At 37.2% G+C, this 12,980-nt stretch overlaps 1 protein-coding gene across 3 annotated transcripts in view; it reads right to left on the minus strand.

Annotated features, from left to right (window-relative positions):
- Positions 1–4,132: 4,132 nt before the first annotated feature.
- LOC123867484 (neural-cadherin-like) overlaps positions 4,133–12,980 on the minus strand; it is a 201,076-nt gene continuing 192,228 nt past the window's right edge. For 2 of the 3 annotated variants that reach the window (XM_045909533.1, XM_045909541.1), the window contains exons 7-10: positions 12,138–12,376; positions 10,786–10,989; positions 8,667–8,888; positions 4,133–7,911 (exon numbers count right to left, since the gene is read on the minus strand). In XM_045909533.1, the coding sequence (XP_045765489.1) occupies positions 7,808–7,911; positions 8,667–8,888; positions 10,786–10,989; positions 12,138–12,376 (769 nt within the window). In that variant the 3' untranslated portion in view covers positions 4,133–7,807. Of the gene's footprint in view, positions 7,912–8,666; positions 8,889–10,785; positions 10,990–12,137; positions 12,377–12,582; positions 12,819–12,980 lie in introns of all 3 variants that reach the window. The other variant, XM_045909549.1, reaches the window with a different exon arrangement.

The following is a 12,980-nucleotide window of genomic DNA, read 5'->3' on the forward strand; positions in this document are numbered from 1 at the left end:
TTGTTTTCAAGAAGATAGGTAGGTAGGTAACGCTAGTCTATAAATATAAAAAAAAATACCTAACTTTCAAATGAAATGACAGAATGACATCACGGTTTTCGGATTTTTCCCTTTTCTTGTGCTATAAGACATTGCTACCTGCCTTTATCCTACATTTCCATTCGGGTGTTGACAGACACGATAGACAGACAAACAGGCAGACAGACAGACAGACAACTATTAAGTGATCGTATAAGGGTCCCTTTTTTCTCTGAAGATACGGAATCCTAAAAAAGGATGACGATTTAGGAAATGGAGTGATGACAGAGAATTCTGATAATATTGTATGAAATCACTTTGAAAAATAAAAAATAAATCAATTTTTATCTCGTAACTTGTGTAAAAAAAAAACAGCAAATTGAGGCCCAGAGAATCACTTCGCCGTCTGTCTATCTATCCGTTGCCATTCTTTTGTTTTAGAGAATGGATAGAACGTTGAGAATTGGCAAAGCTCTATGTAGGATCTAGTCCAATAGTGAGAAAATAAATTCTGAATAAAAGTTGTTTAAAATCTAAAGCCTTGGTATGTCTTTAAGTATTAACTATTTTACTCAGGTCTTAAGCAAACTCCTGTTAAGCATATACCTATATTATTAAAATTCGTCACTGCTCTCAGAAAGAGAAGAGTTTGGTCATAGTCCACCACGCTGGCCAAGTGCAGATTGTAGGTAGGTACTACAAGTGTAAATTAAAAATTTATAACACCCCCGACAAGTGAAGTTTAGAGTAACTAGAAAAGAGCTGATAACTTTCAAACGGCTGAACCGATTTTCTTAGATTGTAGCTAAGAACACTCTTGATCAAGGCACCTTTCAATCAAAAACAAACTAAATTAAAATCGGTTCATTAGTTTAGGAGCTACGATGCCATAGACAGATACACACGTCAAACTTATAACACCCCTCTTTTTGGGTCGGGGATTAAAATTAATAAATATAGTGTCAAAACTATAGATAAAATATATATCCGTAAAAAATGTACTGTAATCTAATTAGTACACTGATAGTAGTTATAGGTATAGAAGTCCTCCAAGGCTCCATTTTAAATCTAGGTCTATTTAGATTGTAGCTTCTTGGTAATAGAGAAATTATCTCTATTTTATGAGTGAAACGGATAAAATCTTTTTAGTTTAGTGCAATTAGGAATTTAGCTAGTAGGTATAGGGACCTTCATTATGTGGTTCAGTTCTTATTTCTGTATCTTGCGCGATGTTTACCTAATTCAGGACTGACCTTGCGCTTGAAGTATAAATTCCGAATTTGGCATGTATATATAATATGTTGGTCTAATTAATAGTCAGTAACTGCCAACTTACCTTTTTGACGAACTAAGGACTGAAAAGTTCGTACGGATGATCTTTAAAATCCAAATCTGTGTAGACAAAGTCCCGGGTATAAACTAGTCATCACACTAATATTATAAAGGAGAAAGTTTGTATGTGTGTGTGTGTGTGTGTGTGTGTGTATCTTTGTTACTCCTTCACGCAAAAACTACTGGACGGATTGGGCTGAAATTTAGAATGGAGATAGATTATACCCTGGATTAGCACATAGGCTACTTTTTATCCCGGAAAACCAAAGAGTTCCCACGGGATCCTAAATCCACGCGGACGAAGTCGCGGGCGTCAGCTAGTAATTTATACATTTTCTGAGGTCAGAGATAATAGGAAATAAGTTATTCCATCCACGGCATTTAAAAATGAAATGAAATATCAGTATTATTTGTTCGATAACCTACCTACCTAGTTATTTAACTTCATTTCTTGATAAATAAGAAATCCCGTCGTTAGAATTCATACAATCGTAGATAGGTGAATAGAGAGGTAGGTGCTCTAAATTATATAATGCGGGCGAGCAATATTTTCTCGTTTCGTGGACATTTTCACATTATTGCACCTTATATTTTAGTACTCTGCAGAAAATTAGATGCCCCCAGTTTCACTGCCCATAGACGCTCACTGAATACCTATACCTATCTAAACTTCGGTTATTTAACGGTCATGAAACTACTATTTAATTCGATTTCCGAGCAAAGTTTTAAAATCTCGTCAAAAGTAGGTAAGTGCTAGGTACCTATTTGTAACATTATCATATCTCTCTAAGTAAATAGGTAAAGTATACGGATAATTCCTAACATATTATAATACAATAGTTTGTCATCAAATTAAACAAAAACTTGTGATCATGAGTTAGGTACTCAAGGCTGAAACAAACGTAGCGCGCGCGTACGCGCGTACGGTTTGTGATACTTACAGGCTGCAAGGGGCACACTGTAGTGCAAGGCCACTACAGGAGCACACTCTACACAGTATCAATCATAGCTGTTGTACATGGTTTCTTGTTACAACTTCTAAACACCCGCCGGGACACGCCGCCGCCGCGCCACCGTCACGCGTACCTGTGTTCGTGGCTTAAAATATAATTTAAAATGCTTCTCGTGGTGGTGGTGGTGGTGCTAGGTGTTTTAGCTCAATGATTAGGTTTCACATAAAATAAATCACTCATAAGATGTCCTTTCGAAAAATGTTAAATTTAAATAGAATAGTTAGTTTCATTCTTTTGAAATAAGTAGCTGTAACTTCTATAGCTTTGATTTTAACTTTGTTCTTGCTCGGCGAATTCAGCAGTTGTCAGCTTTGCTTTTTTACTTCAGTATTAAAATGAAAAGAAAACTCAAATTTTTATGCTGGTTCTTCTACATTCTTCCGTGTTGCAAAAATTTAATAAAATCACTCAGTGATGTTCATTCTTATAAACACCTTAATTACTTAATGTATATTAATTAGAAAAGTATATTATTTACGAGTATTTAGGTATCTGCCCACGACTTCATCCGCGTGGATTTAGATTTTTAAAAATCACGTGGGGTACTCTTTGATTTCCGAAGAAAAATAATACTTCCTGCTTAGGTAGGTACTACTTAGCAGGAATTGTATGAAAAATATTTTATTGAATTAGACTAACTTCTGCTGTCCCGAATTTTTTCTTCCGATACAATGAAATGATTCCTATATGAAACTGAGTCGATTAGCATTAAAAAATTTTTTTGTCAATTTCATTGATTTTTATGGACAACTCACGCTTGACCAAAAAATTGACTCCGCCAAAATTATTTTCATAAAAAAAGAGCAAATGGTTCCTAAGACGCTTTCCCTGTATCTTCTATGGTTTCAGATTTCCCCATACCTACTGTCCAAGTTAAAAAAAACACACTGTATAAACTGTCGACGTCAGATTACATTCATTGCACAATATTGGCACAATACGTGTAGGTAGGACTGAATTGAAAATATGCTCATTAAATGGAACATTGTAAGTAGGTATATCGAGCTTGTCAAATAAGGGCCACGGTTATAAATAGCGCCTACTTAAATGCCCAGAAATTGGTAGATTGTAGAACCTTAATAATTTCCCCTTTATTACGAATACTTGTATAGAGCCATAGAGCATAATATTATATAGAGTATTGTTACTTTGTATGAAGGAGCATTGTGCGCACTAGGGCCTAAATATACCTACTCACCTACCTACTATTGTATTCATTAATATAATATTCCGCTAAAAATATCCTAGTTATTCGGTCTCATAAAAACAGTTTTCGGTACCATCGACAATTAGGAGTACCTAGGTCTGTCTATACGGTTCATATTTATTGCGATTGCTTGCAAGCTGGGAAGCTTTACTCGTATGTAGTAATCGCCTTTTTATCAGCCTTGGTCGGTTGAAATTTCCAGAAACTCTTTTTTCTACGTTATGAGTAACACCTTAATGCAAAATCTCAAGTTTCTAAACCCATCACGCAGTGGTTTGAGCTGTACGCTGATAATAATAATAATTAATATGTCAGTCAGACAATTTTTCCTTTTATGTATTCAGCTACATTATTTGTTATTTTGATTCTCGTTTATGTAGGGAAGCACTTATTTGTATACTTTGCAGTCTTCCACAAACCACAATATTCCTGTAGATGAATAGAATATGTTTTTAAAAAAATATCGTGATCCATCTTTTTTGTATTTATTTTCCATACTTACATGAATTTTTTGCCCAAGTATCATAGAACTGGGGTGAGATGAAAAATAATAAAACAGGTGAACTTTTTTCCATATTTTATTCGTTCTTTTATGTAATCGTCAGAGTTGTACAACTAAATAATCACAGTTGAAACAAAACATAACTATGTAGGTATAATAATTAAAGTCTAAAATAAAATTATATACGTGCACCAGGCATCGCGTCGGTTTTGGTGCAAATTCGCACCATACTTGCATTTTGTACTGGGATTCTGTGCTCTGCTGTCTTTGCGTGTATATCATGCCCACTATCAACTTTTTTATTGCGATGTAATTAAGTATTGAAAATGTTGGAGCAGGCGTTACTAAAACAGACAAAACTATATGGTGCCGACACTCCCACTGTTAAAGAAACAAGAAAAGCTAGCAATACATACCGCCAACATATGCCTACCAATTATATACACACGCACATTAATTAGTCACATTTTGGGTGACGCAACGGGTATGATAAAGTGAAAAAAGAATTTCAAAAGATCTATTTTTTAAATTCTATTTTAACATTTTGAATTAGCAAAATCATAGAACTTAGTTTATTTTTAATAAGTACAACATGCTTCTGTAGGGGCTTTCGCAAGAATTGTAATTTTGTGAATGAAACAAATTCATCTGACTTTAGGATTCCGGTTCAGTTTCAAAAACTGATTTTCTCAAATTACGAGGTTCATCAAAAATAGAAGATGGATCCTGAATTACATCGCAACAATATAGTTGATAGCAGGCCCAAAGGTTTTACACAGACAACCGTATCGTAACCGTATTATCGTGCGAATAGCGTGTTCAAGACGTGATTGTTGAATGAACGAACTGGTTATTTAGCCGTTTACTGTTCATGGATAAACCTATACTCTATTCATAGAAAAAAGATAGTATAGAACTCTCTCTGTTACGCAATTTTATATAAATGGCAAAAAATATCTCTGTGGTTGTTAACCATTTTGAGTCACCAACCAATTCCAAACATGTTTAAAAAAAAAAACGAAAATGTTTTCAAAACACATTTGAAATTAAATTAGAAAACATACTTTCGTTTGTAATTAATTGGTGACTCAAGATGGTAAGCACGAACTGAGATTTTTGCCTCTATCTTGTATGGGGTTACGTAACAGAGAGAACGCTATACTAAATTCTTTCCGTTGATAGGGTATAGTTTAATTATTACGTCGCCTTTTGTCAACGTCACGGCTGTAGTTCTCAGCAGATACGCGTCGACGGCGACGGCTAGTTTCATTCAATTCGTTCAATCAACGAATGAACGACGACAAATAAACGCTGCTCAGTCGATGACATAAACTAGTAGAAATGACGGTGTTGTATTAATACTAGTTAGACAGTCTCGTTGCGTCTACCGTCAAAGCGTAAACGACCCATTATTGCCCTTCCATTTCTAAAAAGCGGTTAACTGAAAAAAATTGTTTTGTGAGTTATTGCCAAAACCTGTACATTTTCAAAAACTGACGTTTCTCAAAAACAACAAGGTTTTTAGTCGGTTTTTAGTTTGGGTGTCATTTTTTTTTAGAAACGTTTTAAGTTTTTCTCGGTAACTCAATTTTTTTGCAGCAAACCGCTTTTTAGAAATAGAGTGGCAGTTTAAATAAGCGAGTTTAAGTCATCGCACAGATGTGGTTGTAGCGTGAACATTTTCTAGAAGTTAATCGTTGCAAAAATTTATAATTATTTTCTATTAACAACTTAACATACTGTAGAGCGTAGACACATGGGCTGTATATTGAAGTAGAATTGACTAACTTTACAATAAAATTGTCTATTAGCAATACAGGATTTAATAAAAATTGAAATAGGTATATATATATATATTGTAGGTACAATACAGAACATGTGTCTAGATCTTGTTAAAAAAATCAGCACAGGTGACAGCAATTAAACAAGTATGTATAAATATTTGGTAGGTAAGTAAGTAGGCATCTATAATATCGAACATAAAAAGTATACGGTTTCAGACTACGCAGAGCTTTTAGAAAACAAAATAGTCATTCTGTGCATTTAAATGCACAATTCTGTCGCGAGGGGAAGAAGTACAGTTTCATAAAAAATACTTAAAAAACTTAATAAAACACCTTATTGTTAAGACTCAAATATAAAAAAACGGACCAAAACTCTCTCTATACCATAATTCGTCTATATGATTACTGGCAGTGTAATGATATTGTAAAATAATAATAAAAACCTAGATATCGATTTCGAACAACTATTAAACTTCTACTTACATGAATAGTAATTAACGAGAATTGCTTTATTATTGAAATTTGAATAGTTTTTTTGAGTGCAAACTAGGGGTGTTCTTATAGTAGGTATTCGAAGTCTATAATAATTAAATCAACCCAATCTACAAAATCTTAGGCTCAAACGCATAATAAAATCAGTCATTTTAACACAATTCAGTATATTCTAAAATTTACACTGATCCTAGTTCGATGTCGAAGTGAGACAGTTTTTTAGAACCTGTAATTTAATTAATATTTATTTTACTATAAATTCTTAAAATTAACATTATAAATTAATGACTTCCAACGGTTGCAATAACTATCTCACGTCAAAATCGATGGAATAATTCTAGCACAACACTCTTAGTAAGTTATTGATATTTCCCTAGGTGCGACTAAGATTATATGTAAATATATTGAATAAATAAAGTGCAAACACTTAACTCTACGGTCATCAGATGCATCAATATCGCTAATAGATTGGCACATTCCCATTCATACCGGCGGCGCATCGCGACACGCCTGTCGCACGGCGGCGTCTGTCGTGACGCGTCTGTCGCAACGCCAGTGGCTACGCGCCAGTCGCGACGCGCGCCGCGTCCGCTACCTCGCATGCTCCACTCACTCCGTCACGCACACCGAATCAACTATCATAAGTTTGCTACTGTTACGAGTAGACCGTAGATCTTCACGGATAATCTAATTTTATCAACTAACACTACATGGAGACTTGGAGAGGAACACCAGTTACTGTACACTTCACTTACAATGAAATTTCGAGTAGAGCGTGAATTGTTTTACATTAACTAAGTTAGTCGGGGTAGTCGTTAATAATTTATCGTATGTACATCCCCGGTGAGTATTTCACATATCGAATGAGCATTAAACTCGACGTCCAAAGGGACCGTTTTATCATTATAATTAAATATAAAATATAACATATTTTTAATAGTAGGTACATCGATTTAATGCGGAAGGGCCGTACATTAAGTGATATCACGTAAAGCTGTGGACTTACAAAATATTCGTATAAATTATTCACATTTATAGCACACTATCTACAAACACCCACGATTCAGATTCACGTCGGGCCCTCCGGCAGAAATCCACTTATCACGATAACTTCCAATAAAATACTGACTCATAATATGGCTAACTCGAATAAAACTTATATCAAATATTTGGTGAAGATATCGGTTCAAACCTTATAAAAAGTTACGCAATTAAACGTATATACGCCTTAAACAAGACACTTAAGCTAAGATTACCTATTGTATAAAATAAACTTGTAGAAAAATTGATAAGAAATGCGAGTCACGGCGTAGTCGCTTCCGAGTGCGTGTTCGGTACGGGCTTGATTGTTGTCGGCAAATTCGTGGGGTGCGTTTCTCCCTTCAGAGGAGGTTCAGTGAGTGTGGGTGGGTTGAGTGGGAGACAATTGACTAACCAGCGCCGCGGGAGCGCCGAGGCTCTACAGCTGCTCGTCCAGGTCGGGCCCGTACAGGTCGGCGAGCTTGTCGAAGCGCGGGCCCCACGCGCCCAAGTAGTCGTAGTCGTGCACTTCGTCGTCAGTTCCTGTTCAAACGATCAAACTTACTTACCCATCTAATCTAATCCTATATTAAGTTATAATATAGGTACTTGATAGTAAAATTTTGAAAATTTTTAGACATTTCTTGATAATAAATAAGAAGAACGTGTAAACCGCAGACGAAAGCAGATATTTCTTTGAACGGTTGATATCTAGAGAATTTCACATTTATACGAAAATATGTGAAAGAAATGTACAAGTCTTTCAGTAAGAAAATATGCTGCTGTATAAAGACTGCAAAATGTTAGACATCGCTAAGAAAGGTCTACGAAGAAGCTTCTAAGCTTCACAAAACGCGAAAAGTTAAACACGTGCCGGATGTAAGAGAAGATAATTAGACTCCGCGCTGCAGACTTCTTTTAACTGAAGTGGTGCAAATTACTTTTTACTTGGCGTTCAGAAAACTATGTAATTCTTTAAAATCAAACGCAGTCTTGACTAATATTTGGCTTTTTAAATTTGGTGTTTAACGTTAACATTTTTAACCATTTACAAACAAACCACGTGTGCCACACAAAATGACCCACGCCACGTATTAGGAATTAAAATGCACATTATGTCAAATGGTCTTCTAGACACTGCTGGCAGATGTATCATCACTAACATTTAGTTTCGTGTACGCTCAATGATGCTGACTGCTGTTATCAGCGCCAAAATATACAAATCGAGTTGCTTCAAAAGGTCGACAATCGCAGATCCAGCGTATATTACATATATTAATAGAGGTCCTGATACAAACCTGAGGCAAGTGACGACAAAGAGCCTGCAGTGCTGCCGCCGCCCTCGTATGCGTAGTTCCGAAGGTCGTCAAAGGGCGGCGCGTTGGGATCGCTGTCCGCTCTACGCTTGTGTTCTTCAATGAACATCCCCACGTTAGTCTCCCCTGGAAGAGCCACTCCGACCGCAGGTGCTACACCCACTCCCATTGGACCAACGCCAAGCCCGACTCCCATTAATGGATCTGCATAAAAAAATATTCTATTTTCAAAATTTGACTATCATTATCATCATCAGAATCAACCCATCGCCGGCTCACAGCCAGATTTCCTCACAGTATGAGAAGGTACGGCCATAGTCCACCATTCTGGCCAAGTGCAGATTAGCAAACTTCACACACCTTTGAGAACATTCTGGAGAACTCTCAGACACGCAGCTTTTCTCACGGTGCTTTTCTTCACCGTCAAAGCAATTGATCCGAATTCCTGAATAAGAACAACTTAACGACTAGGCTAAACTTTTTCTCTCTCGGCTGGTTTCCACACACACACGTTTCCGTCTGTTGAGCGTGATTAGGCTAAACTATCATGGCTCCAAAATTTTATACCTACTGGTATCCGAATAAATACTTTTCATGTATACATATTATATGTATAGTATACATGTGCTACCTTCACTATAGTTCAAACAGCTCAGTAACTTTTTGGAACAGACAAAATTAATATGGTCTATCTTCTTGTTATTTTGATATTAGATTGAGATCAACTTCCCAAGCTAGATTAATACATATCTAATAACGGTTCCCAGTTGAAAGCGGATAAACAGTTAAAATTGAAATCAGGTCGAAACGCACGTGATCTAAATACCATTAAAGTTGCTTCACTTTAACTAAGCCAGTTTGTAGCATTAATCTTATAAATTAATTATTTTTGTAAAATACGTCTTAAAACAAGGAGTTCAACAATAAATCTACTTAATCACTTTCCGACAAGCAGATTAAGGCTGTCCTTATTTTTCCGCGATAACTCAAACGGCTGAAACTCCCTAACATGAGCTTAAAGCATTAAAACGGATTTGATAACAGTTTTAATTTAAAACTGGGGTTAAGAGAACAAAATCGGATGGTCTGCAATCAGCATAGTAAATCCACACTAATATTATAAATGCGAAAGTGTGTCTATCTGTCTGTCTGTCTGTCCTTTTCACGGCCCAACAGTGTAACCGATTCTGACGAAATTTGGTACAGGATTAGCTTATATCCCGGAGACGGACAAAGGCTACTTTTATCCCGGAAAATTAAAGAGTTCCCGCGGGATTCCTAAAGGCCTATCCATCTTAACCGATTTGTATGAAATTTGGTACCGAAGTAGCTTGCGTCCCTGTAATCGAAATAGGCAAATTTTTATCATTGGCATTTCCTCTAGTGCTGCAAATATTCATAGGCGATGGGAACCACATAAAATTGGGTGACCCGCCAGCTTGTTAGTAGCCCGCAGCTACTATGTATATTATTTTTAAAAGAGGCGAAGTTCTGACTTCCAAATACTAATTTGAGCCAGTATTGCTTAAGTAGCACAATCTACTAATATACTCTATGGCAACTAGAGCTCACCACCTTCAATATTTAATTTTAGTGGTTGTTTAAATCTTTGAAGTACGAGGTGGGTTCAAATTCCAAGCGTTGCTGCGCCTGTCGTCCCGAGTCGCCCAGTCGCCCAACGACAGACCCGTGACATTTACGAGGGTTTCGCTTTTGCCCCTTGAGTTAAATCACCCTAAATACCCGCAGGAGAGACTTCTAAAAAGGTGGCACACTCAGCAATATTAAAAAAGTGTCAATTATTGCAAACAATCCTCTTTAACAAAAAGGATCAAATCTTACTTTGACCTGACCCGTCCCTGCTTTGCTCATGTTGGATATCTGAAAACCTTTCTTAGTGGGGGTCTTTTATAAAGAAAATCTACATGCTCGAGTACCTACTAGCCTTGAGCTGTTACGTTGATATGTCAGCCTGTCAGGTTCTCATTTTAAATATATAGACAAAAAGTACCTGTAATTTTACCTATGTATATTATTTAAAGTCAAGCTAAAAAAATGTAAAATTGAATAATTTAGATACACTAATCACTTTATTACTTACATGGTAATTTTGACGGCACATGATCAGGTAGGGGTCCACCGATCGGTATCTGAAGAGGCGTTATGTCAAAAGCCGTCATGTCGTCCTCACCACCGCCCTCGTCGTCATAGTTTATAATATTTTCACGGACGTCATCATCGGGGCCAGGATATTTGATGTGGGCTTCTCGCCGGCGGTTGTATACCACAAATACCAACACAAGAACTGTAACACATAAAAGTTAGTAACCAACTGAATTCGATAAATTCAAAGCCGTAGGCATATTGTTTTCTATATTCTAAAACGCCTGTCAAAATTCGGAGGGTAACTTTGAATTGAACAACTCCGTTTATTCCCATTGCGAGATAACGGTTCAAACTGTATATTTTAGACTGTATTGTACGGTCGTGGCACATTAAACATGCTGTTAAAATAGAGACTAGTGCCAGTGTTCATTTTCCAATGTTGGAAGGTTTATCGGCCGGCTGCTATCGAAACTGAAAATTTGATCCCACGAGCGCTCGAGTATGATTTACGTAGCGGTTTATAAGAGGATTTGTTACACAGAATTATATTAACAGTTGGCTTCCCTCCAACTTTGTATCTAATATAGAGGTCATTTTGCAGTTTTAGCGATCCTAGCATTAAACGGAATAAATACGTACCTACCTAGTTCCAAAATAATAACGTGAGACTAGCAAGATGTTGAATTTTTTATACCTTAGCATTCGTTTGTAAGAATGTAGTATTTAGAACACGACAGGTCGAGACGGCAATCGGAGTATGAGGCGGGGGGACGCCCGCACATTCACACGTCACCCGCGCTATACCGTAAGGTTTAGCGTGGGGGCTTTGCGGGTGTGCGGGACGTTCCCACCCCAATTGCCATCTCAACCTGTCGCGAACTATAGATATAAATAAAATTAAAGTAGATTCTCATTTCTCATACGTACACTACGCATAACAAATATGTCCGAATTCATAAAAACACTATTTGGCATAGGCATAAAAGTTATTGTCTATTTAGATCTAAGTTTTGAAACGTGTAAATGTACCTACCTAAATATACTATTTAAAAACTTGTAAACTCTTTCTGTCAAACTATATCTAGTAATAAGTGAGTAACTACGGTCAAATTTAATTATCTGTATTGTATTAATAATCTAATTAAATAATTTGTAATAATCTAATATCTAATTCCAATACATTGATTGCATTTGCTTGATTTGAGACTTTTAAACTAACGGCTTGGTGAAAGACAATAAAAACCCTTATCAATGGGAACAGTAGACTTTTCTTATACTATTGTGACTGTGTGACATGTAAAATTACAAAGACATGATGGAAACATGCAAAATAATAAAAGTGCTCACCTAGAAGCAAAAACAAACAGACAATGATAGCAATAATGAAATCTCTGGACGGCATGATGATGCCGGAGGCGAGCAGCTCGAGCTCGCAATCGTGCCCGGTATAGCCGAAGGGGCAGATGCAGTCGTAGCGTCGCGCCGGCTCGCGGTCCACGCACGTGCCTCCGTTGAGGCAAGGGTAGTTCAGGCACTCGTTCACGTTGACACACGTCCCCGCGGCACGTGTCGATCCACCCGGACACCTATACATTGCGCGCTTTACCTTTTGTCCGTGAGCGTGTTCGCGCGCACTGAGCCCCCATTATATAAAGCATGCACTACACATCTAGTACGAGTAAATAATTATGATACTTCTATATGATGAGATAGATAATGAGAGTGCGAGTGTGAAGGTGAAGGTGAGGTGTCTAGGAGACACGCGAGGAGCGTGACTAGGCTATGTGCTCACTCATGATAATAAGGAGGCAGACGAGGATGGCCGCGAGCGCGCCCATGCTGAGCTTGAGCGTGCGGCCTTCCTGAACGAGCTCGCAGTTCTCGCCCCAGAAACCTTCGGGGCAATGGCAGCGATAGCCGGGCTCCCGGTTGACACACGAGCCGCCGTTGCGACACGGGAAGTAGAGACACTCGTTCTTGTCTACGCAACCCTTGTTGTCCGACGACAATACCAAACCCTCACCGCAACTAGACAGCATTCCAATATGTTAATAAATACACAAATACATTTCAAAATATACGGCATTAATAATACAATAGATTATTATTATCAGAAATTACACATAATTACAATGTTAATATGAATAAGTACTTGTATAATAGTCATTAGATATGCGAAAGCGAAGAAGT

This window comes from Maniola jurtina, chromosome 1 (assembly GCF_905333055.1).
Source record: "Maniola jurtina chromosome 1, ilManJurt1.1, whole genome shotgun sequence".
In the NCBI taxonomy this organism is placed as follows: domain Eukaryota; kingdom Metazoa; phylum Arthropoda; class Insecta; order Lepidoptera; family Nymphalidae; genus Maniola; species Maniola jurtina.